Raw genomic sequence first — 26,167 nt, 5'->3', positions numbered from 1 at the left:
GTGGACCCGATCCGGAAGTTGCAGCTCTGGATGAGAAGTGGATCGGGGGTCCATGCACAGCCCTACTGGGCATACTGCCTCTGATGCTGAAGGTGGCATATAGCCATGATGACCAGTAGTCACTGACAGTTTATTCTCCATGCATTTGTTTAATTACGTTTTAAAGGTGTCTAAGTTGTTATTACCTCATCTTGATGTAAGAACAAATCTTTTCATGTGGAGGTTGGTTAGTGTGAGCTTTTTCATAGCAGCTTTTTATTTTCTTCTATCAAAGCTCAGTTAATTGAAGGCAGATCACTGAAGGCATGTCTACATTAAATGCCTTACTTAGGCTTCTTATCCTCAATCAATAGCCTTTGTTAAAATATATTGGGAATTGGAAAGTGTCTTAGAGGTGGACACCACCTCAGTATCTTGAATATCTCATCTTTCAGGCTAAGGTGATCCATATTCTGATAACTTCTAGCTTGGATTACTTTGTTGTTGTTGTTATTATTATTGTTAATCTCTTTCTCACTCATGGTGTTTTTTCTAGTCTTTTACAGATTCAGGAATTTCCTGACAGTTGAGCATGTTTTAATTATGGCTGCTTTCTGGATGTTGGTGTGGATGTATTTTGGTAGGCCCAGTTTCTGAAGGTTTTCTGTATTGTTTTTTGATGTGATGACGGTGACTGATGTGACTAACAGAATAAGTGTGACATTATTATTTTTATCATCATCATCATCATCATCATTATTTATTACATGTATGTACCGCCCCATAGCTGAAGCTCCCTGGGCAGTTTACAAAGATTAAAACACGGAACATTAAAAACAAATATACAAAATTTAAAACTATGAAAAGCATAAAAACAGATTACAAACAATATCCATCTATTCCAGGTCAGTTAAAAACTCAACATATGCTGTTAAATGCCTGGGAGAAGAGTGTGGTGTGTTATACATGGGGCTGCCCTTGAAGACTGGTTGGGAATTGCAACTAGAGCAGAGTTCTGCCTGCTCTATCTAGGAGGAGCCATATTGCACCTATCCTGGAGGGATTACATTGGTTGCCTGTTTGTTTCATAGCCTAATTCAAGATGCTGGGGCTTAACCTGGGCCCAAATAGCTGATAGAGCACCTCTTCCTACATCAATTTGCCTGTGCATTAAGATCATCTCATGCGATCTTTATATGAGCTCCATCTGTAGGAGAAGTACATTTTGCATCTGTGAAGGAGACACTTTTTGGTGAATTGTACCCTAAAGAGGATAAGATTAGTGCCAATCTTGTATTCTTTTCAGCACCAGGTCAAAATATTTTTATTTCCTGACCATGGTTTTAGCTGGTTGAGTGTTTGTTTGTGGTTTTTTTTGGTCCTTTGCCTCTCAAACTCTATTGTTTTAATTCTGTTTGGCTATTTGGACATTTTATGTCAACTGCCCTGGGATTTGTATCTGGATGAAAGCACAGTATTAGAAAATTTTAAAATAAATAAAAATAAATATTTTTTATTTCATCCAAAGTCCCCCAGACTGTTATTTAAAATAAATAAAAGTTTTTTTTTATTTCAGACAAGGGTATATAAAGGCCCCCAGACTGTTCCTGTTGATTGGAACTGAGAACAGAACTTAAGTAGAGCTCCCAAATCTCTTGGGACAGAGTCACCCTGCTGTTTCCCTTGTAATCTCATTCCTCTTTACTCTTCCTTTCCCTTTTCAATTTGTCCTTTTTCTCTAACACTCCTCTTTCACTAGTGGCAGTAGGAAGGGAACCCATAAGGCCATCTCTGACAATGTTAGTAGTTCCGTTTCCTCCTCACACTCTCTAGAATTGTCCCTCCTGTACAAAAAAAGCACTTCGATCTCTCTCCTTAGCCAAAGGAACATTGAGCAGAAATTACTAACATCTGTGTTGAGTTGGCAGTAAGTTTGCACACTCAAGAAGTTTCCTTCTCTAGTGGCTACCATTTTAGTGGCCTTGATTAAGCTGTATTCCTCCAAATTGAAATGAGACAATAGTTCAAAGGTGAGGGTGTTGTTTGAATGGAGGGAAGCACTCAGCCTCACTCAGAAATATATTGGTGTTCGTGGATGCTGGTTCTTACTATCCCTCATTGTTCGTTTGCTGCTGTTTTAATCTTAGCATAATTCCCACCACCATAGTAAGAACAATCAAGCCACGAGAGGCATAATTTGTGAACAGGAATATTCCCTCCCATTAACTGCGTGAAAGCACCAACAACAACTTTCATCCCAGGACAAATAGCAGTCTTGATGCTGTTCCATCCTCCCTGTGGTGGCAAAGTTTTCTCATTTTAAAAATATTATGCCTGTTAATAGTGATGCAAGATTTACTTCCATAACTGGAAGATAAGTTAGTCTGTGTGTGTGTGTGTGTGTGTGAGAGAGAGAGATGGGGGGCGCTGGGGGGGGGAAAGGGGAGAGGGAAACCATTCCTAAATGTACACAGCTCTATGGAAAAATGGTGGGTATGGAACTAAAAATGTGCTTCAGATAAAAACACTTCACAGCTTTGGTAACAAGCAAATTATAAGCAGTTTGAACTGTAATTGTAAATCCATCTTCCTGATGTATAAAATTATTTTTTAAAAAACCCTGATTCAAGTGCATTTAAAAATGCACTTCTGACCTTCACAGATGCATATCAGGAGGAAGAGAGGGACTTCAAACACACTTTACATCAGTCTCTGCCTTGAATTAACCAATTGATTTTGGTTAATTTACTAGGGATTGAAGTAGATTTCAGAAGTTGTTGTTCTAAGATAACTGATAACTGCAAAGGAATTGTGACTCAGCAGTTGTTGGGCCCCATTTTCCTTCCATAATATGTAGAATTTATTTCACTACAGATCAAATGGATAAAAACATTAAACTGGTAGTTCACATGTTGTATACCCTGGAGGGCTGGAAAAATCTCAGTGGCATAAAATGTTGGTGCTGTTGCCTATTTAAAATACAGTACTTAACAGGGAATTGGGATTGGAAAAGTGTGTCATCTACTTGATCAGAAGGTATACTTTATGTTCCTTGTACAGAAATCTTGCATTTAAAAAGAATGCCAGAGTGCAAGAGATTCAGAGAAAATAGCTAAGAAACAAAAGCACTTTCTTGAATAGTATGTGGAATTCGTACTCTTTCACAATTTTACTTATCTCCCAGACATTTTCACGCTGCATACGAAAGAACCGGTTCAGAGGTTTTCAGGCAGTGAACCTGGAATTCATTGCACCTAATGCACATACTTTTAAAAACATGGTTATAAAACTATTAGACTAGGATGGGGTGGTGAGCACCAAGAAGTTGGGTTGCTTTAGTAAAAAGCAGAGTCCAAAAATAAGATACCCATTGTTTTCTTGTTCAGGAGGGGTGTGGAAGAAAATTGGCGCATAGATTTCAGGACAATGCAGAGCTAGGAAAGAATTATCATATCCTTGTACCAAAGAAGTAGGATTTGTGTCCTTGGGTCCAGCTTCTGATCACCCAGAGAGTTATTAATGGATCATAAAACTTTGAAGCAAAATCTGTCCCTATGTGTCCATTTTCTTGCTTTTAAACAGAAATAGTTTTTCTTAGCAAAGAGACAGGCTATTTTGTTCACTTAGTGTCTCAGGCCATCTGACCATTGTCTCTATTTCCTGTAGTATCAGTGTAGTAGCTATAGTTTCATCAGCAAGCGCTGACCCTTTAAATATGTTCTGAATCTGATAAGCTCTTTTAACAGATAAATGTTAAAATGCAAGGAATCAAAATATGCACTATATAGTGCATATTTTGATTCCTTGCATTTTATTTTTCCATACTGAAATGAAGATCCTTATGTTGATGATTGTACATGCAAAATAATTTGCTTTTGGTACATCACACAGAGGTGTCATTAACTTTTACACACATAAGTCCTCTATTTTATCCAAAGGAGTATATATGTTTAAGGAAGGGTATATGCATCTGTGAATCAAATTTCAGTTTATCAGCCCGGTTTTTAACTAATTTCTTAGGACCTTTGGAACTTTTGAGAGAACAGAAACCTTTAACATATTGCATAACCTAGGGATGGAGAACATGTGGCCCACCAGATGTTGAACTACTACTTCCATAACGTCTCACTGCTAGCTAAGCTGGTTAAGGCTGATTGGAGTTGCAGTCCAAGCACTTTCTAAGTCAAAAGAAGCTATTGTGGCTTCTCTATCCATCCTTGTGCATGCCATGTATATGCCGTTTTTTTACATAATTACCTGTACTGCAGCGTGGGTTGGCATGTCATCCAAACCCAGTGCACAGCGAGGATGGCTTCATACCCACCCTACAAGCCCTACTGCACATCTTGAGCAGGTGGTGCAATGCTAACCCTGCTGTGCTGCGTGCTAGGTTTAATGACACAATAACCCATGCTATAGCATGAGTAATTATGTAAACAATTAGCATGCGTACAGCACGCACATGGGGAGTAGAGTGATGGCTTCTTTTCCCCTTGCAATCATGCAAATCCAGTCTATCTGTCCATCACTACCATAGGTTCAAGACTATGAAATCTAGATGTCTGAAACTTGGCATGCGTACTAAAGGGACCATTTGTTGAAGCCTGCAGTTCATTTTTAGTGACTAGGGACAGAGTGTCCTAACTAGTTTGAAGCCAGGGGAGATTAGTTGGCCACGGGACACATATGTCTGTGCCCCCTGCCTGCTGCTGTGGGGCAGTTGTCCCCCACGACATTAAAATGGACAGACCCGTCACTTAAGAGATTACAGGAGTGCACCTAGTAGGACCTGTGTCTAGAGATGTGTGGTTCCACTCAGATGAGGGAGGCCCAGTGGGTCCTGCTCTCTGACCACTGTGTAGGATTGTTTGAAGGCTTCACTGAATCAAACTAAGGGTTATTTAGTAAGCTGAGGAACAGAGTTATATACTTGCTCCCTCTCCCCTGATGTCGGGCAGCCTCCCTCTTCAAGAGAATGGAGTGCACCATGGCAGAGGTCATGTTTAGAAGTGCCAACATTCATTGAGACAAGGTGGGCACAATGTGTCCAGCTGTGATAGCTGTGTAAGTTTGCTTACAGCCTTCACCATATCAATGTAAGGGCTATTCCCACCTGTGCACAGCTGGGTCTGTTTGCTTGTAAATAAACAGTCCCATTTGACCACTGCAATAAACTTTAGGAACACTTTGCTATGAATGGTGAACAGATGAAGGATCTTGACTCTAAAGTGGAGAAGTGGGAGCTCAGTTACATCCCTGAGAAATGTTACAGTTATCATTTTTCATTTACTGTGTGAATTAAAAAGTATATACTGGGCAAAATTTATATAACTTACATTGTGGGCAAAGGATGGTGATTCATTTATATTTTTTCTGTTCAATACAGATTTGGCAGGTATGAGAAAATTGATGGATGTTGCAATATGACTTGTTCTAAAGTGCCATTTATTAAGACGTGTTATACAGGCAACTATTCTATGAATTGCAACTAGCCTCTCAGTCAGCAGTTGGGGCAGTGAGAAGAGAAATGCAGATGAGAGAAGTTCTAGATATTGCCTTTCGGTATGAATCCTGCCAAGTTGTTGGAATTTGTGTTGGTCAGCCTGTCCAATGAAAATGTGATTGCACCTGTGGCAACCATTTTGCTTGGGCACCATCATGATTTTCAGGGGTCATTCCTTATATTACATCAAAAGTAATTCATGATGTCCATTCAAAAGTCCCTTTCTGGAACATCAGCATGTGTTGTCTGCCCCCACCCCGAACAATAGTTTTCGCATTCACTGAAATCCTTGCTTGCCATTTGATGACCTTCAATAGTATAGTGACTACTTGGTAAAATTCTTAATTGAAAGCAGTTATGCAACCATCACATTAAATGTTAGAGTAAATAAGACCGTTTAACATAACCAACTCTGTTGGCCTTCCCCTTCCACAATGAAAATGTGATAATTCGCCTGCCCAAGAGTCTCCACTTCCCTTGCTCGGCTTCGTCCATTTTCTTCTGCTGCCCCTTATGCCTGGAACGCTCTTCCAGAATATTTGAGAACTACAAGTTCAACCACAGCTTTTAAAGCTCAGCTAAAAACTTTTCTTTTTCCTAAAGCTTTTAAAACTTGATTTTGTTCTGACTTTATACTGTTAGTTTTACCCTACCCAGTGCCTGTTTACCCTACCCTGTGCCTGTTTGCATTCTCTTCCTCTCCTTATTGTTTTATTATGATTTTATTAGAATGTAAGCCTATGCGGCAGGGTCTTGCTATTTACTGTTTTACTCTGTACAGCACCATGTACATTGATGGTGCTATATAAATAAATAAATAAATAATAATAATAATAATAATAATAAGGGCTAATATGATGCTGGAATTGTGATTCCAAAGAAATTAGATGTCAACAGATGATGAGACAATAACTGTGGGATATGGTGGCAGAGTGAATTGATTTAAATCGGCAAGAAAAAAGGTTGATTTAAATCAAGTTTCCCTTTGAACCTTTTATATTTATTTCCTGAACAATGGTGCAAATTTAACCACTAAACCATGCTGATTTACAGCTAAATAGAGTATTATTTACAGTTTTATTCTTACAAATGGGGTTTGCATCTGTTTGTCTCACTATATATATTTTTCATGCTTTCTTTTTTTCCTATAGAGAGACTGTCTTTAAAATATTCCTATATAGGGTCTCTTTTATTATCAGTACCCATGATAGTTTCAGGTTAGCAGCACTGGCCTATACATATTGACTCTGAAATAGGCTCCATTGTGTTCAGTGGTGGTTACTCAGGAGAAAGTCAACAGGGTGACTTTTGTAAAGCAGGAAGGGTCAGACCTTTTCTGGAGTTTATGCATCTCATAGTCCAGGTCTGAACGTTGCAACGTATTAGCTCTTGTTCAGGCATTTGCTTGAACACGTGAGGGCTTAAATTGGGTAGAAGGATGAGTACAACTTCCTTTCAGACCTTGCTGATTCAACAAGACAAGGTCTGAACTGAAGCCAGCACACCCAGAGATGGAAGGTGGGACCAATGTGCACAGTCCCTTCTACCCACTTTAAGCCTTCACACGTTCAGGTGAATAGGGGGGGATCTACACTACTGCTTTAAAGCGCTTTATAACAGTTTTGACAACTGTTGGGGCCCAGGACACACTGCATATACAGGTTTCAAAATGTTTTCAAAGTGCTTTAAAGCGCTTTAAAAGCAATAGTGTAGATCCCCCCTAGGTCTATAATCATACACCTTTAGCTGATTTCTGGATGCTTTTCTATATAATACAAAAATGCAGAGTCAGGACCTGCCCCTAGACGACAGCTTCTCAAGATGTTTAGCTTTTGGCTAACATGGTATGTGTGTGTGTTTTGCCAAGATCCAAATGTGCCAGTACAAATATAGTAGACTTGTTCTATCCAATGCTTGCTCTGTTTGACAATATACCTTGTGGGTTTACATACCAACAGTGTTAAGTGCCAAACTTCATTTGCTATCTCTTTTGTCTGAAAAGTTATGTATTTGTTCAGGGGGGTTATTATAAGTATAGCACACAACTCTGTGGTTAGTGTAACGTGTAATTAGGCTTGAAATGGAGAAAACAAATTTCAATTTGCTGTTTTAAAATCTAGCAATTAGAAAGATACATTGCTGAAATGGAGATTCCTCCCACGCCCAGAAACTAATGTATTAAAAGGAATGGTGTATTTGAAGGAACACTCAAGCTTTTTGTAGTTGTAATAAGTAAGAATACCACAAGTTTATGAGAGTAGCAAGCTACAGCATGTTCTAATTCGGACTCTGCTTTTTTATTGCAGTTTCCAGAGTGTGGGTTTTTTGGCATGTATGACAAAATTCTCCTGTTCCGCCATGACCTGAACTCAGAAAATATTTTACAGCGGATTACGTCGGCTGAAGAGATACGTGAAGGTGACCTTGTTGAGGTTGTTCTATCGGGTAAGGATATTGTATTTTCCGTGATGCACTCTTCTTGACTACACAAGGGATCTGATACATAAAATCATGATATTGCCATTGCTATGAAGTAATTGAAACGTGTAAGCTGCTACATAAATATTTATGAAAGGTTTCTTGGCACAAAATTGATGAAATGACATCTCGTTCAACCACAGATTCAAGTATGAAAACTCCTGAATTCTTATATAATACATTGTATCATCTTAATTTATCTTATTGTTGTGGGATTAGTAAATTCTCTGTTCTGTAATAGCAGTTGTGATATTTTAAACAGTAGAAACTTCAAAATGTGGCTCATATTCAAAAACACTGTGTAAAAGTCTTTGTGTACAGAAGTGTTTCACAATGTATGTGTCATAGCATTTGAGCGTAGCCATTAGAGTTTCTACACAGGGCAGTCTGTTGAAGCTATCAGTATTTTAAAGAAAAATGTTTCAGTCAGTACTTGAAAATTATTGCAGGAGAAGAGTAGAACTTTTTTCTTTTTCATCACTTTTTTTTAAAGCGTTGGCTACAGTTGAAGACTTCCAGATTCGTCCTCACATGCTTTACGTGCATTCTTACAAGGCCCCCACTTTTTGTGACTATTGTGGAGAGATGCTTTGGGGCTTGGTACGGCAAGGGTTGAAATGTGAAGGTAAGTTTGTGAACCGCCCAGGGAGCTTCGGCTATTGGGCGGTATAAAAATGTAATAAATAAATAAATAAAAGTGAGTCATATGGACAATGTGTGTCCAAAGGCCAGTATACACTTACAGATATACAATGTACATCTTCGATATATTTTAATATATATGTATAAAGCAAGGCAGGTTTTTATTTTTTGGTTTTGAAAAAAAATCTTATGAAATTAATAATCCTCCCCCACACTTCCACCCCCACCTGACATGACGAATTTCTCTTGTGGCAAGTAAAATGTTCGTTTTAGGGGGATGCTGAGACATAGGCTAAGGCTTTGGGGGGCATCCTAGAAGATTTAGAGTGTGCAAAATACAATTTCAGTGTAACATGAGAAGTTATGACATGATGCCATTGTGCAGGCAAGACATGCTGGTGCAAATGTTTTGGGCTGAAGTGTTAATTAGTGAAAGGTTTCTTTTGCTTGCCTGGGCTTTTTATAGCTTTTGAAGAAAGTTCCAAACGGAGATTCCTTTCCATGTGGCCTTTATTCACTTGGCTGCAGGATCTTCCCTAGTTGTCCTGTCAACAGGCTGTCATCCAGGTATTAGTAACCCAACACGTCTTGCCCACTGGCTTCTGCACAACTCCTGGAGTTCTAGCATAGCCAGGTGTACATTGTTTAGATAGTCTGCCAGGGGAAAGAAAGCTGAGGAAGATCAGCAGCAACATGAATTGCATAACAGGCCCTGTTTTCAGGCTTTAGTCAGGGTGAAGCAGGGTCAGAAAAGCAAGTATTGAAGCCAAAAATGTCCATGCATTGCAGAAATCTGCTGTTAATTACATGACTACTGCAGTATTATAGGTGATGATTAAAAATTAAACTGTTGAGGTTAGCTTTGCCATATTTGGGTTTTGATCCATTTTTTTTAAATGTCTCCCTAAACAATCACTCTTAATTTTATTTCAATGTGTAGTTTCATTTGCAACAAGTAGTTTATATTTTCCCCTCCCTGTTTCAAATGTTAATTCCATTAGGGTGTGGATTGAACTACCATAAGCGATGTGCCTTCAAGATCCCAAACAACTGCAGCGGAGTAAGAAAGAGGCGTTTATCTAACGTGTCTTTGCCTGGAGCTTCACTTTCAGTCCCAAGATCAGTACAAACTGAATACACAGTCACTGCCACGGAAGAGGTATTTTATGCCCACTTGAAGGGAAAAAATGTTGTCAAATCAAATTGGATAAGCTACTCCCACTAATCAAAGCACAACACCAGAATTCCTGCATTGGTTTTCATTCCCAGAAATTTTTGCCCTGCAAATTTGTTTGTAAAACTTCTAAATCACTTTCCTATAAAAAGTATCTAAAGGTGATGTTTAAAAATAGTAAACACAGCAGTAGTTTAAACTTGTGAACTTGCCACAGCATGACAGAAAGCCTTTTTAGTATGGCAATTGATGCTGTTGATCATTTTATGTATATGATGCAAGGCTCTCCTGGATAATTCACTATGGGTAAAATCTAGTGTTTTGCAAGTGGAAAGCAAGCTTGCATAGTAGGCCTTTCTCTTCTGCTCCTTCCCACTGCAGCCTCCTGGGTCTCCCACAAGCTTTTCTAGAGGGTCTGGGGGAACCTACAAAATGTTTTGAACTGTGGCTGATAGAGCTGCAATGGGAGAGGGGAAATTGCCAAAATCGAGAACCTTGCGCAAGAAGTGCCTGATTCCCCAATTTTGGGTGATTTCTTCTCTCTCATTATAGCATTCTGGAGAAGAAGAAGGTAAAGATCTATTATGCAAGCTTGTCTTCTGCTTGGCCAGTGTTGGATATCACCCACGATATCTTTCCCTTTTCTCTCAGTCCCCTCCAAAGCACTGTAATATGTGTGTTTGCATATTTGTTGTGCCTTTTCTTGGTAGCTTTTGTATATTTATAATTAAAATGAATCGCTTACCGTTATGGGTTGGATCCAGACTTAATCACCCTTGGGGTAGACCCATTGAAATCAATGGGACTTAATCAAGGTTAGGAATAGGACTTCGTAAGAAAGTGCTACATATGTATTCTGTAAAATTAGAATTTAACAATACCTGAATGTAAAAGGATAAGTGGACAGTTCTGCAATGTCTTGGTGCACGTTATTCTGTTTATGCAGGTGTTACAGGAGTATGAAACTGCTAAACTTATTTCCAAAACAACATGAAGGATTTTCAGATTAGAGGGTGTGACTTCAGTCAGGCTTGAATGCTCACATCTCTCATTTCAGGAATTAAGCATCACCTGGTGGCCATTGTATATATTTATTATTTATTTATTTATTTATTTATCATACTTATACCCTGCTCTTCAGCCAAAAAAGGCTCTCGGAGCGGCTTACACTTAGCAAAAAAGACAGTCCCTGCCCTCAGGCTTACAATCTAATAAAGACATGACACACAAGGAAAAGGAGTCAAGGAGGGAGGGAGGGAGGAGAGAGAAAGAGAGAGAGTGTCCAGCAGGAGCAGGCCCCGATGTTACTTCTGCCTGCTCCTGTCCCCTCAGTCCTTCTTCTTCCCCACAGGGCCAAGATGGCAGTTTGCCCTGTGAGGGGGGGAAGAGTCCAAGATGGCAGTTTGCCCTGTGGGGGGGGGGGGAAAGAGTCCAGCAGGAGCAGGCCCCGATGTTACTTCTGCCTGCTCCTGTCCCCTCGGTCCTTCTTCTTCCCCACAGGGCCAAGATGGCAGTTTGCCCTGTGGGGGGGGAAGAGTCCAGCAGGAGCAGGCCCCGATGTTACTTGTGCCTGCTCCTGTCCCCTCGGTCCTTCTTCTTCCCCACAGGGCCAAGATGGCAGTTTGCCCTGTGGGGGGGGGGGAAGAGTCCAGCAGGAGCAGGCCCCGATGTTACTTCTGCCTGTCAGCAGTCCTTAGCTAAAACAAGGCATGAGCTTATCAAATGTAATGGTGGATGTGTTCGGAAGAGCAGAGAAATACCTCTGGCAAATGCTGAAAGTTCTTGCTTTCAGCTCATACCAGCATTGGTTAGTAATATTCTGGCTTCTGTGTATAGAACTAATCAGGCATAATTTTTTTTCAGCCTTAAGTAGAAACAGTGTTTCATTTCTTAGAGATCTAATTTGCGATAGTCTGTTGCTGAAAAGGATTTAGGAGCTAGGAAAAGTAGGAGGCTAGGAAAAAGACCTGGAGAGTAAAGTCTGCATTATACTTGTATTATCTCTTTTTTTCTTTCTTTCAGCGTTGTCATCCAGAGCCCAGTAAGAGGATTCCTTCTTGGAGTGGGCGTCCAATATGGATGGAAAAGATGGTCCTCTGTCGGGTGAAGGTTCCACATACCTTTGCTGTTCATTCTTACGGTCGACCCACTATATGCCAGTACTGCAAACGGCTGCTCAAGGGCCTCTTTCGCCAAGGAATGCAGTGTAAAGGTAGGAGTTCCGTTTTTCCATAGCAAGGTTAATCTGTTCGATTAAGGCTTTGAATACACTCAACCATCAAAGAAAAGCTTGAATGAATATTGTTTCAAAAAGTAACATTGCAAACTTTGAACTATTCCACTCTGACCTGATTAGGCTGGGGTTGTTTGTGTCCTCTTTTTTAAACTTGCAAACGACTTTTTTTCTGCATACCTGGGGAGTCCCCTGTCTTTGCAGAAACTCCTATCTTGTCTGTATGCAGAAACTCCTAATGTTCACTTCTTTCCTCTCCTTCACAATCTCCCCATCTCTTTCCTTGTCAGCATAATCTTTGTGTAGCATTAATATCTCGATTGATGCAAACCGTGGTTAGGGAACAGATTACAAAGAACCTGTTCAGATGACACTGTGGTTAAGCATTATGAGCTAAACATATTGGCTTAGCATGTTGTGTGAACCATGACTTAGCGTGTTGTGTAAACCATTCCTAACCATGGTGGCTACATAATCACATTTTAATCATACACACTAACCATTTGCTGCAAAAGGCTTAGTAGTCTAAGCATGGCTTAGCGTGTCATCTGAACGAGCCCAAATTCTGATTAAAAGCTAAACCTGCTTAGTGCAATTGTAGAAGTAACACTGTGCATTGTCTAATGTTGACAAGGAGGGTGAGAACCTGAAGCCTTAACTGCACTTAAGAGATTGGCAATGCTACTTTTATGTTGAACGTTGGTCTTAAGGTAGCTTCTCAAGAGTGCATTTGATTTATATTATATTGTTGTATTAATGCTGTTCCCTGCCTCAATCCAAAGGGAGAGGCGGGTAAGATTTTTTTTAATAACAACAACAACAACAATTTATTCCCATCACTCCCATTAATAACTTGGAGTTGAGAAGAGGAAAGAATATGCAGTGGTGGTCTCGCAGCATATGTTTTCGTAAGAACCTTGCAGTTGTATTTCCTGATCACTTCAAAAATATATCTGGAAAATAAAGGGATGCCTTGTAGGAGTTCTTCTCAAAATTATGAAAACATAAGCATTTTTTCTCATTTTAGATTGCAGATTTAACTGTCACAAACGTTGTGCCTCTAAAGTACCTAAAGATTGTCTTGGAGAAGTAGTGTTCAATGGAGGTAAGAGCAAACATGTTTTTGAAACAGTAAAGGGGCTATGGAAAGGTAACAATTACAATCTTTAGTTTTAGCTTCTGCATATTTTTCAACCCGAAATATTGGTATACATGTCTGCCTCATTTTTACATCATATTGTAAACTGACCTGAAAAGTATTTGAAGAGTGGAGTAATTTTCTGTATTTTGTAAATTTTATTATGAAGTAGTTAAGAACTGATCTTTGCTAAAATGAAACAGTAATGTCTTGTCTTGCTCAGCAGAGTTGATAGGAGTATTCTTTCTAATTCTTTCAGTGGAAATGTCCTATCTGTTCTGGTCAGCTCTTTCAGAGATGCACTAGACTTTGTTGCTGAAAAGACGTGGAAAGAAAATTCCCACAGATGCACATTCTCTTTCTACTACTGCAGCCTTTCCCAACCTGGTGTCCTCAGCCAGCATCAGCCGTACTGGCTGGGAATAATGGGATTTGTAGTTCAACAGAACTGGAGGGCATCAGTTTGGGAAAAGCTGTATTAGTATAACTTTAATTCAATGGTGTTGAACTCAAATGAGGTGAGAGACTAAATTCCTTATCCAACTGATGCTGTGCTGTGGGGAACAGGCACAGATTTTTATGGGGAAAAATTACCTCCTGATTTGACACTAAATGATCCATTTCACTTCAGTAAGATACTATATATATACTTTGTGAATAGAAGTTGTTTTGGCAGCTTTTATCTTTTCTTAAATATTTATGCTTTGTCATAATACATTTATTCTGTCAATTTATAAGCCACCCTTCAGTAACAGAACTGTCAGGGTGGTGAACGATAAATAAAATCACATATGTAATTTTATGGTATGTTTTGCTGTATCTTGGGGATTCCAGGAGCAAGCATTCCTATCTGTAAATGGTAGCTATGAAACAGGGATGACATGCTGTCCCTCCCTCTTCACTAACCAAAGGTAAAAGTTTGATGCCAGGCTCTCGTAATACCCACCATTTGCTCTCTTATGAAGTTGGCTTCCTATCCCTGACATTAGTTTAGTCATTTGTGTGGTGTGTAAAACAGATGCTGCCTTATGTTTGACACCTCTGTTTTAATTACTAGCATCAATTAGGAGTGTCTTTTGTAAAGCATTATACATTTTCTGATTTGTTCTGTGTAGAGATCATTACTAGAATCATTTCTAAAGCTGATTGAATGAAGTGGTGGAGAGCTTAGCTATTTCTGTCAAGTTCCTTTTCTGTAGCTTTGTTCCTGTGGCTTTCTGAAGAGATAGGATTGTTTCTATGTGTGTGTATGTGTGTGTGTGTGTGTGTGAGAGAGAGAGAGAGAGAGAGAGGGAGAGAGAGAGTGTGTTATGGCTGCCTATCCTTCAGTACTCTGATGTGTTTGGGGCTCTGATGTGTTTGGGGCTGCACTTTGCATTAGTAATGAACCAGGTGTAAAGGGAATTTTGTTCTCGGATCCCTATCCTGTCCACACCCTTTCCTGGAAAGACCTGGTCATGATGTTCTTGCATCAGAGGATAGGGAGTCAGCTGGCACAGGAGGTGGAAGAACTATATATATGCCAACTTTCCACTGATGGAGAATTGCCCTGTGTCAGGAAGTACCTACATAGCATGAAGTAGCCTTAGCAAAACAAAAAGCTTAGCCCAAATGTTTCTGCCTGTTCTCCTGTCTTGGCTGCGTTTGGCTGAATTTCTGTAATTCTGCTATATATGAACAGAGGGTTGCAACAGATTCTTAACTAATATTGTCATTAATTTGATATCTTTCCTGATTAGATTTTTTGGCTATAACTGTGTGGTAAAAGTTTGTGCCATTGGTCGGAAATGAATAATGACGTCCTGTTTTATTTTCTTTGTGTTTGTTTTGGAATAAGAACCGGCTAGTCCAGGTCAAGATATTGATATGCCAATGGAGGTTGACAGCAGTGAAATGAATAGCGATGGTGGTAGGGGCTTGGATGATGCGGAAGAACCCTCTCCTCCAGAAGACAAAATGTTTTTTATGGATCCAGCAGATCTCGATGGAGACAAAGATGAAGAGGCTGTCAAAACCATCAGGTTTGTGAAATTGAGAGACTATGAAGCCCCATATTAAAGTCATTTTTCTGTGCAATCCCAAATGAAAGTTGCTGTTCGCTTTTTTCATTTATGTGGTTTTATGCTTTTCCACCCTTGAGCAGAAGTGAAAACAGCTCAATTAACAGAACTGATAAATGCAGAAGTATGTAGACATGAATCTTTCAGAAGCTGAGTCCCCTATGAGAGTCAACATTGAAATAAAGTACATTATTGAAGAATGGTTTGCTATACAGTCTAGTTGATGGAAAATGCTATGCTGACCTAGATTTATAGTACTACTTTATTCTCCTGACCTTAGGCCAAACTCATTCCAATCCTAATGCAAGTCAATTGATTAAATGGAGTTGCATAAGGAATCAATTTAGCACCTTTTGTGTGTGTTTGGAAGTGAAGATGAAGCAAATTTGAATGTCACTTCTAAAAGGGTAACTTGTATTTTTTTTCTTGTATACATACAAGGGTGAATTAAAAAGAAGAAAGCTAGTGTAGTTTATGGGATAGAACACTGGACCTGGGTCAATTCTCAGTTATGGACTCATTACGTGGCCTTAAGAATGGAATCTCTCAGGCTCAGTTCCATACTGTAAAATGGAAATAATAAGCATAAGTTTTCACAGGGATATTGTGAAGATGAAAGAAATGATTATAGGACACTTTGTTCAGTAAAAGTGCTACCTGTCCACCTAAGATATAATTTCCATCAGTCCATTGTGTGCTTTTTGATTGAACAAATGGGAATCAGAGTACAAGGCACTCCTTGGGCACCATCTTTTTCATCCTATGTCCTCTCCTCCTATGGATGTAGGAGTGGAAGTGGTATTGAGCTCCCATCCTACTGAACACCGTGCAGGATTGGTTCTTAGAGTATCTTTCTTGCCCTGCAAAGGAGAGAGGAGCACAGGAGGATTGCTTTCATGTTAAGCGTGGGCTTTCGTCTTCTCTTCCTGATTTCTAGTGAGAAGGGTGCTGAGTTATTTATCTTCTGGTTTGGTTCAGACATTTTTGCATTTAGTAACTGAGTTGTGGAGGGATTACAAGATTCAGGTACACTAATCCTAATTCAGGATACATTTGTGGTCTAGCATTGCATAATCTACGGACCTTACATTGGGCCAAAAACATTTATCCCAGCTTAGTATATAAAACCTTTCTCTTTCATTATGTACATGAACTTGAAAATATGAGGAGCTTTGTGGTCATGAGAAATGCAGCTGGCCAAAATGCACAAGTACCCTAAGAGGTTGTTTGGAGCAGCACTCATGCTCCAGCACAGAATGGCTGGCAAAAGTAGATGCAGTGCATGATCAGAACATGGCTTAGACACTATTAGCACCTGCTACACAAGAGGTAACAGGTGTGTCCCAGCATCTCCTATCACATTGCAAAGGATCCTGAGGCACTCATCTTAGACTCTGCACTGTAAGCCCTGAATGCGCTAAAATGACTTTGCCTGATCCTGGGGTGGATGGGTGATTTAAAAAGCTCCTCTCATCTGAATGCTCACTGCAGATGTGACCTATGTTATGATGGTTATATTTCGAAGATGGTTGTTGAGGTAGAATTTACCGGCAAGAAGGCACTCTCCCCTTGAAATTTGCATTGAATTACAGCCCTACTCTTGGGTGTGACAAAATATGTATGATTAAAGCTGTGCAATTCTTTTTCCAACAGCCCATCGGCGAGCAATAATATTCCATTAATGAGGGTTGTGCAATCAGTCAAGCACACAAAGAGAAAGAGCAGTACAATGGTGAAGGAAGGATGGATGGTTCATTATACTAGCAGAGACAACCTGGTCAGTCATCTCAGGTTCCTTACTTTTCAGTATATTGCTTTACATTTTAAACTAAGCATTCTGCAAACTCCCAAGAAGGGCAATGATCCTGCAAAGTAGCTCTGTGTAAGCAGGACTTCTCCATTGCCAGCTATGAAAGGAAACAAGATTCCTGTGTGCTTGCTGAGTTGACTGCCATAGCAACCAACAGAAGCCCTGTGTGCATGCTCGGTTCAGGATCATAGCTGTTGCAGAGGCTCTTTAACATGAGATAGTAACATGCCTGTGAAATCAACATGCCCCCCCCCCCCCCCAAATTCCCTTACTCCATACTCTGGGGCCTGGGCCTGTCCTCTCTTTTTCCAGTACTGATAACATCAGTTTGAATGAATGGCTGTGGACCAAAGAGTTGGGGGAAAGGCTCTCTCCTCTTCCCGACACTGCAGGCTGGCCCTAGGTTATGGAAGGTTCTCCGTTATCCCTATCCAAGGCAAGCCTCCTGTGTCAGCTCTGTTGCAGCCTCTGAGGAGCAGCTGGGAAGTGGGGCCAGAGTTTTGTCTCCCCACCTGCTCTCTTTGATCCCCTCAAGTCACATAGAAGCTCTCTTAGGCCGCACAGAGGGCTCTTCCAAAGTATTGGGACCATGGTGGTCGTACCTACTGCTGCTGACCTGGGATACAAGGTGGGGTTAGCACCTTGTGCCAAAAATGGGCACAGCAGGTACCGGCAAACTGATCCAGATCCTGTATGTGCTGTGTAGGATTGTAGACAGCCCAAAGTATGCAGTATGTGACATACTGCATACTTCGAGATGTTGTAAACCACCCATAGAGCTTCAGCTATGGGGAAGTATATAAATGCAATAAATAAATAAATAAATAAATAACAGTACAGTGGCTAAGAAGACCTCAAAGATATAAACACAAGCTGAAGTAAATGCCATTGAATCTTCCAGGACCGATACAAGTAGAGGGTGCCAGCAGCCATGTCTTAATGCAAAACCTTTCTATGTTTGTTGCAGAGAAAAAGACATTACTGGAGACTGGATAGCAAATGTCTTACGTTATTTCAGAATGAATCTGGGACAAAGTATTACAAGGTAAATGATGATACAAATCTCATTGCTTACCAATGCTAGCTCCCATTGAAAATGGCACTTGCCTATTTCATCTCTAGTTGAATCCCTTCATTTGCTGTTTTTTCTTCTGAATGAAGCTCCGTAGTTGTTGTTTTTTAATTTGTTGAAAATGGAACATCATAGGTATGTTTAGAATGAGATGAGCTTTTGCTGAAGCTGCACTGTGTCTCCAGTGTATGGTTTTTCTATTTGTTGTTTTGTGCACTACAATACCCAGCCATATATGGATATTTTCTTCCTTTTGAAACCAGACTTAGGAAATGTTTGAGGGGAAGAAATAACAGAAGTAGAATACCGTCTGGAGAGAGTGTCTGCTGTCTGTGCATAAAGACAACTGAAAGGGCCAAAATTAGTCCTGGCCTGTGTCATAGTTCAAAGGGTAGCTGTAAATAAGGAGAATTGTAAAGCATTTGAAATGCTATAAAATTATGAAAATATGCCTCCCACACCTGTTTGTAGAGTAGGTGTGGAGAGACTCTCCTATTTTGGATACAGCACAATGATTCAGAAATATAAGTCGGGTTGTTAGCTTGCCAACAGTGGTACTGAGGTAAAAGATGGCTTGCAGTTGACAATGCAGCACCAGAGATGAAAGGTGATTCCATCCTGTACCACAGGGTGCAAAACCTCATTCAGCCCAAGGGCCAAATTCTGTTTTGGAGAAGCTTCCAAATGCTGCATTCCTGTGGTGGGTGGGGCCAAAGGCAAAAGGGGAGGGAACAAAATACAACCCACCCATCCAGCATATTTTAGCTTTAAGCTTTTCCTGCCAGTACTAAGCCTTAGGAGAGGCATTTCAACCACGTAAAATGGGAAAAACTGCACAAAAGCTCAGAAGTCATCAAACTATTGCTGGAGCCAGGGGAAGGGGGCAAGGCTCTCCAAGGAATCCTGAAGGGCTAGTTTGGAAGCCAGAAGGCTGGATTTGGCCCCCAGGCCTGAGGTTCTGCACCTCTGCCATAACCCAAGGGAGGGCAATTTTGGTGGGGGGACGGGACAGGACATAGCTATATTCCATTGTGGGAAAGTGGCTGGGAACCGCATACTCTCATTGGGTGGAGACACCGCTTTTCTTTCTTCCCCTTTTCCCCACCTCACCCCCATTCATTCATTATAATCTTTCATGCATTTATATTCTCGTTTTCACTCACTCACTCACTCGCACTTGTGCACACAAATATCCTCCTTCTCTCCCCTTCATCCATTCATTTTCTTGCATTTACTGTCTCACAGATGCAAAAGCTCCCACTGTGGCTCCTCTCCTGCCACAAACCAGCCAGTACGCCTGCCTGGTCTGCTCCTTCCTTTTTTTCCAAAACTCTGTCCTCTGCAAGAATAGAAACGCCCAAAGGATACAGCAGCCCAAATACAGAGTATGCCAGAGTGGATGCTTTACCTGGTGCTCTCTATGCTCAGCCTTCCGAATGTGGCTGCCAAATGACACTCTGGCATCCACGCTTGGAGGGCTGACTGTATGGCATGCCAGCTCATTAGAGGCTCCAAAGGGCCTATCGGCATCATTGGTAAACCTTGGGAGTATGTGAGCAGCAGCTACAGCTTGGACACTGCAAAATCAGTGAGGGTGGGAACTTGGACAGTGAGCATGGCACCCAATGGGCCACATGAGAGAACCCCGAGGGCAGTATGTTGTCTACAGCTGGGCCATATGTGTCATAACTTGAAATGGAAACTTGGGTCTTCAGCAAAACCCAAACTTCATTGGTGGACTTTTTTAATGAAGTATTTGTGGAATGCTTGGGAGCATAAGACCTATACCACTCAATGCTACCCAAACATTCCTAGTTGAGTGCAGCAGTAGTGCTTACTACTTTGTCTCACTACTGTGATTTTGACTTGCATAGGTTGCTGTTTCACCCCTCCTTTGTGTGTGTGTGTTTTACACTTTGTGTTCCCTTTAGGAGATTCCGCTTTCCGAAATCCTCCAGGTGATTCAACCACGGGATTTCTCTAATGTGGTGCAGGGCAGCAACCCTCACTGCTTTGAAATAATAACTGACACAATGGTGTACTTTGTTGGTGAGAACAACGGCAGCAACCACCACAACCCCGTTTTAGCTGCTACTGGAGTTGGACTGGATGTAGCACAGAGCTGGGAGAAAGCTATTTGTCAGGCTTTGATGCCGGTCACACCTCAGGCTAGCATTTGCACTGCGGCAGGCCAAGGGAAAGATCATAGTAAGTAACTGCTGAGTAACTGGCCTTGGTTCAACAAAGTTTTGTATTTTTTGTAGATGCAAATGCCTGACAGTATTGAGGTCCTCTTCCATAGTATGGATACACTTTGAGTGATATTATTTCATGTCTAGCAGTTCTTTTGACTTACAACATGAAGAGCAAATTCTTAGTTACCCTTTTCTGTTACCCATTCTGTTATCTTCATATTTGGCTTATGCCATTCAGTAGTAAGTTCCATTCCTGAAAACTCAAATCTAAAAGTTCCTTTGTGCTTTTCATGCACCTGATGCTCTTCATAATTGAAAATCGTATGCTCATCCCTGCTCCCAAAATGTGTACTTAAACGAGTGATCGTTGTTGCAAAAATCTCCTGCTAGGCATTGCTTTTTTCAGTAATATCTAATAAGGTTTTATTTTAAGTGTATCCCACCCAGGGGCACAATCGCTTAAGCCTGCAACATTTGATATGGCTGGCTTCATCTTAAAATTAAACCCCCAACTGTGACAGAAAGTGACATTAATATATTAGTGTGCCCCCCCCGCCCCCTGGGGGTCATGGATTCTTGGTGTGATAATTCTACATATGTAATAGCTAAAGGGTTGATTTCAATGTGAAACTGTGCGGCACGTCATTCACGTAAGCAATGTTAGTACTCTTCTGCCTTAAGTTTATTTCTATTTCGCTTTTCCAAACGATGGTCAAAGTGGTTCATAAGGAGAGTAAACAAATGAATATATAAAACAAACATACATACATACATACATACATATCTCAAACACATTCCATAATATACAAATAATATATTTTCCTAAATATACAAAGAATCAAAAAAGGGGGTTAGCGAATGAGTGACAACCCCTTCAAATTGCTGAGTGTCTCGCTCACTGATGCCTGCAACCCAAGAAGGGTTGGAAGTGCCATGGGTTCAACAACCCCTACAACAAGCCAGGCCTTGTCAGCCATGATGGATTGTTGTGGCATGTGAACCCAGCCATATCCTTTGGCTAAAGCACTGTGAAGCCGTGAAGTGTTTATATCAGGGGTTGGCAATTCTTTTTTTTAGGGCAGTGAACACGTTTTACATTTTGAAACATGTCTGTAGGTGCCACGAAAAATTGCAATCTGGGTTTGGTGGCTGGGTGGGTTCCTCCTCTTCCTCCTCTGCTTCCCTGCTCCACGTGCAATTTCTATCTCCTTTGTGGTATGCGTGTACTATGTAGGGGCGGGTGAGAAAAGGAGGGCTTGAAAGAAGGGAAAGGGTGGTGGAAACCTGGAGTGGGCTTCTTTTTGTGGAGGGAGTCTGAATTTAGCCCTAGTATTAAAAACAGATTCTTGGATTGAGCCCTTACACAGTGTAGCCCTGGGCTGGGGGAAAGAATGGAGAAGTTGGTCAGGGCAAAGAATGTGAAGAAAATCATATTTGAGAAGCTGCTAGGAAATGATAGAGAAAAACAGGGAATGGATGCTGGCTGAGAAGACTGGGTTATCTGATTGCAAATTAATAAAGGAGGCAGTAGCAGTGCTTAATTTCCAAAAAGACCAGTGCTGGAGCTCCAGCCTGTGTGATAGTCATGTCACACAAGCTGTACAAGTGCATGCTTACTTGCAGGAAGGTGGATAAGATACAGGTGTTCAGTAGGAGGAAAGTGTACTCTCCACATAGCTAGAGACACCCTTTCTCGCATATTGCAGGACTTGGGCCTGGAACTAAAAATAGATTTCAGGGTTGAGAATTTGGCACAAATGCAGTTCAACATATTTTCTGCAGTTTGGGGCTGATTCTCTCCCCACCCCCCATTTTTGGACATTGGAAATCCAATTTTGTGCATTGGTGTCTGCAAGTCTCTCAGTTCCTGAGCAGCACAGACCTAAGGAGAGCATGTGGCTTCAAGGCAAGAGGGACCTAAAACAATAAGTTGATGGCCAGTGATAGAACGTTGCTGGAGGAAAATGTTCCACACTGTCTAAGGAGGGGAGGAGTTTGATGGTGTTGTCATCAATGCGAGGGAAAAGTTGCAGGTTGCGGGTTCGAGGACCTTCACCAAGCAGCTGGAAACTTAATTGTAGCTGAATATTAAATATTGACTGGAACTTGTCTTCTAAATTTGGTTGCTTGGCCATTTGTCTTTCACCGTAGTATTGCCTCCACATTTAAAACACATGTATTTTCTCATTGCAGAAGAATTGTCCGTCAGCATTTCTGTTTCAAATTGCCAGATCCAAGAAAATGTGGTGAGTCATAAAGTATAAATACTATTGTAACTAGAAACTTTGTAAATGATACTGTTAACGTGTGTGTGTGTGTGTGTGTGTCTGTCCGTCCGTCCGTCCCCTGGTATGAACGAATTGAATTAAATGAAATAGATGTCAGTAGCCAAATTTTGAAGCTATAATTTAAAGCCATCAGCATTTATTGAATCTTGGATGTGAATGAAGGTGTTTTTTAAATCTATTCTTGGTGGGGCTGACTTTTCTTTATTTTGTACTTATTATTTATTACACTTTTATACAGCCCATTAGCTGAAGCTCTCTTGGTGGTTTGTAAGACAAAGCTTAAAACCATATAATATAATAACAAAATAAAACATAATATAAAGCCACAATTTAAAATGGTGCAACTCCCTCCAGATCAGCTTGAATATCACTCATCTGGGCCAATAACCATTCACTTACAGTACCTTTGTCTTATCTGGATTGAGCTTCAGTATATTGGCCCTCATCCAGTCCATTACTGCACCCAGTGAGAGCCAGTGCCTCACATTGATTTGATGAAATGGAAAGATAGAGCTGCGTGTCATCCACACATTGGAGACCCTTTAGTCCATATCTCCAGATAAACTCCTTCAACAGTTTCATGTAGTTGTTGAACAGTGTAGGGGATAAAATAGAGCCCCGTGATGCCCCGTGGTATAACATTAAGGAACAGAGCAATAATCACCCAGCACCACCTTTTGGAATTAGCCATCCAGGTAGGAGCAGAACTATTGCAGTGCACTACCTCCAATTCCCAGCCCAGGTTGCCTATCCAGAAGGATATCATGATTGGTGGTATCGAAAGTTGCTGAGAGGTCCAAGAGCATCAGTAGAGTTGCACTCCCCCTGTCCCACTCTCTTTTTAATGAATGTTTCACTGGAGCATGAATGACATTGTTCCTGATGCATAACTTGGGCATCCATGTGCTAAAGAAACAAAGAGCCATGGTTCTTGCTGGGAGCGGAGAGGATTTATAGGCTGCTACTTATGTAGACTGGCCTTAGCATGCAAGCATACCTCCATGCCGACTAGAAGGCTGATTTTTTTTCTATCAGGATGCAGCTGGAGACACCTTTTTTGGAATACACATTGCAGTGGAGATTGTTACTCCTTTTGACTGAGGAGCATGTCACTTGTGTGTGCTGTCTCCATCTCACCCTTAGTATGTCAAACGTGGTAAATAGCAGTAGAAGGGTTTAACGGTTCTTTCAGGTGGGAACGGACAGAACTCCTTAAAAACGCTTGTCACAACTTTTTTCTTCCCTATTTTAGTGTGTAAGTAGTGCAATTTTTAATGTTCTAGTTTCTACCTCTTGTTACCATCCATCTGTAATTTAGCCTAACGTTTCTTTCCCCTTGGCTACTCCCTCCCCATCTCCAGGATATCAGTTCGGTATATCAGATCTTTGCTGATGAGGTGCTTGGCTCTGGTCAGTTTGGAATTGTGTATGGAGGTAAGCTTGAATAAACATCGCTGGAAGTGCAGACTTGTGAAAGAGATATTTGACTTTTATGCAATGTTCTTTTTGTGAAAGGCTGAGATATAAAACAAACTTGGCACTTGGTTATAAAATGATATGTGACTGCAGAAAAGATGAGAGTTATGGAACAATAATGGGAGCTGAGAGCTGTAGCTTAGTGGTAGAGCCCTTGCTTTGCATGCTGAAGGTCCCAGATTCAATCCCGGGCATCTCTAGGTAAGACTGGAAAGACTTCTTTCTGAGACCCTGGAGACCTGCTACTGGTCAACGTAGACAATACGGAGCTTGATGGACCAACTTCCTAAACCTGAGATTTTATAAAATATTTTTCTTGATTTGCTTTTTTCAGTTTTCTGTCCAAACTGATCTCAGCAGCCATCAGGGCTAGAAAGATTTCTCAGAATCCTAACAGACTGATTCCTCAGCTTGGACAATCTTGCTTCATGCCGTTTCTTTTCCTGGTTTAAGACTTAGTGGTCGCTGTTTGTCTTATGCAGCCTTTTAACAACTTTAACAATTTACATTCCTATTTAGTTGGCTCTCCTGCTACCTTGTGAATGTTAAGCAATGTTGCTGTTAGGTTGCCTTTTACTTTAATGAAAATTAATCCTAATTTTTTGTACCTCTTACTTATATTCAAATCTTTAAGGCAGGTACTCTTTCTGCTTGCAACTTTCTTCCAGAGCAGTTATTGTACCCTGACTTGTTACAGAACCACCAGTACTGAATAAGGAATTCCAGGTGAGGTCTAGCTAGGCCTCTAGTGGTGCAATGTCCTTGTAGTATTTCTTTAACATTCTTTGTACCCCTTTATGTATATGTTGCACACACCTCAAATAGACTGGTAAGCTGTTTATTTGAACAGGTGTATCTTCAATTCTTAGATTCCCATTTTCCTTTAATATGTTAGAGTATCAGGGTTGAATATCAAGGTTCTTGTACATTTTATACACAAACAATTTTAACTGAGGATGAGTGTGTTAGCAGCTAGAGTTGTACTGTAGGCAGAATCTGGATTTTCTAGTCTTAGCTCTTTTATTAACTCACTGGACAAATATGGACAGATCTGTTCGCCAGAGTTTCTCATCTGTAGAAGATGAATAATAAAAGTGACTGGCTAAGAACGTAATTAGATGCAAGACATTTTGCACATTGAAACTGTTATTGAAATTAGTTATACACTATAAAATCTCACATAGAGCAACCTCTGAAATTCTGTTTTCTGTTGAATTGATATAAAGTAAAGAGCACATTTGAAGAGAATTAAGTTGCCTCTGACTACAATCTATGAGAGTGGAGCTGCATTTCCTGATTTTGTAGATTGAGTTTTTATACCCATATTTTATTTTTTATTAACTTTTATATACCGTTTTATTTTTTAAAAGCCTCATCAATGCAGTGCACAGCAATTTTAAGACAATAAAACATTTAAAGATAAATAACATTAAAAAGAGTAAAACATAACAACTACATAATTTAAAAGGCTAAATTAAAGAGAAGTCTTCACACCCTTTCTAAAAGTCAAGAGAATGGAAGCCAATTGTGGTTCTTGAGGGGAGGTCATTTCCAAGTTTGGGAGTGATGCAGAGGAAAGCTCTTTTACATATGTCCAACAAATGGGCTTCTGCGTGTACTGGTGCTTCAAAAGGGCCTCTCCTGCAGATTTTAATGCCCAGGCAGGTTCATAGCAAGATAGGGAGTCCTTTAGATAGCCATCCTAAGCTGTTTACGGTTTTAAAGGTTAAAACCAACACTCTGAATTGAGTCCAGAAAGAAAAGGTGTAATATGGTTCAGACACCAAACATCAGTTAGCAGCCTAGCTGCCATATTTTTCACTATTGTAGCTTCTGGATGGTCTTCAACAGTAGCCCCATGTAGAGAACATTGCAATAAACATGATGTAATCAAGACTTGGGGGCTGCCTTGACAGCGACACATTGGCACCGCATTCCCCCTGAACCCCGTGGTTTCTTTCCTGTGGGGTTGCACTTGGTAATCCCCATACCAAAGAGGGAGCCCCGGGTTTCCAGCTGTCATCCGGGTACTGGAACTGCCCCCCTCCGCCACCTTCCTGGCTACCAGCAACCAATTGCCCATCAGCATCCTCCTGGAACCCCCCCCCCCCAATTGACC

At 40.7% G+C, this 26,167-nt stretch overlaps 1 protein-coding gene across 2 annotated transcripts in view; it reads left to right on the top strand.

Annotated features, from left to right (window-relative positions):
- The window catches only part of PRKD3 (protein kinase D3), a 58,010-nt gene that overhangs the window by 23,040 nt on the left and 8,803 nt on the right, over positions 1-26,167 (top strand). For both annotated transcript variants that reach the window (XM_063124288.1, XM_063124287.1), the window contains 11 exons: positions 7,789-7,927; positions 8,454-8,585; positions 9,604-9,761; positions 11,799-11,988; positions 13,037-13,114; positions 14,985-15,168; positions 16,861-16,984; positions 17,985-18,062; positions 20,021-20,297; positions 22,478-22,530; positions 23,934-24,006. In XM_063124288.1, coding sequence (XP_062980358.1) covers positions 7,789-7,927; positions 8,454-8,585; positions 9,604-9,761; positions 11,799-11,988; positions 13,037-13,114; positions 14,985-15,168; positions 16,861-16,984; positions 17,985-18,062; positions 20,021-20,297; positions 22,478-22,530; positions 23,934-24,006 — 1,486 coding nt within the window. The remainder of the gene's footprint in view (positions 1-7,788; positions 7,928-8,453; positions 8,586-9,603; positions 9,762-11,798; positions 11,989-13,036; positions 13,115-14,984; positions 15,169-16,860; positions 16,985-17,984; positions 18,063-20,020; positions 20,298-22,477; positions 22,531-23,933; positions 24,007-26,167) is intronic.

The sequence above is a fragment of the Elgaria multicarinata genome, chromosome 4 (genome assembly GCF_023053635.1).
Source record: "Elgaria multicarinata webbii isolate HBS135686 ecotype San Diego chromosome 4, rElgMul1.1.pri, whole genome shotgun sequence".
In the NCBI taxonomy this organism is placed as follows: domain Eukaryota; kingdom Metazoa; phylum Chordata; class Lepidosauria; order Squamata; family Anguidae; genus Elgaria; species Elgaria multicarinata.
This window is presented reverse-complemented; position numbering and strand designations above follow the sequence as displayed.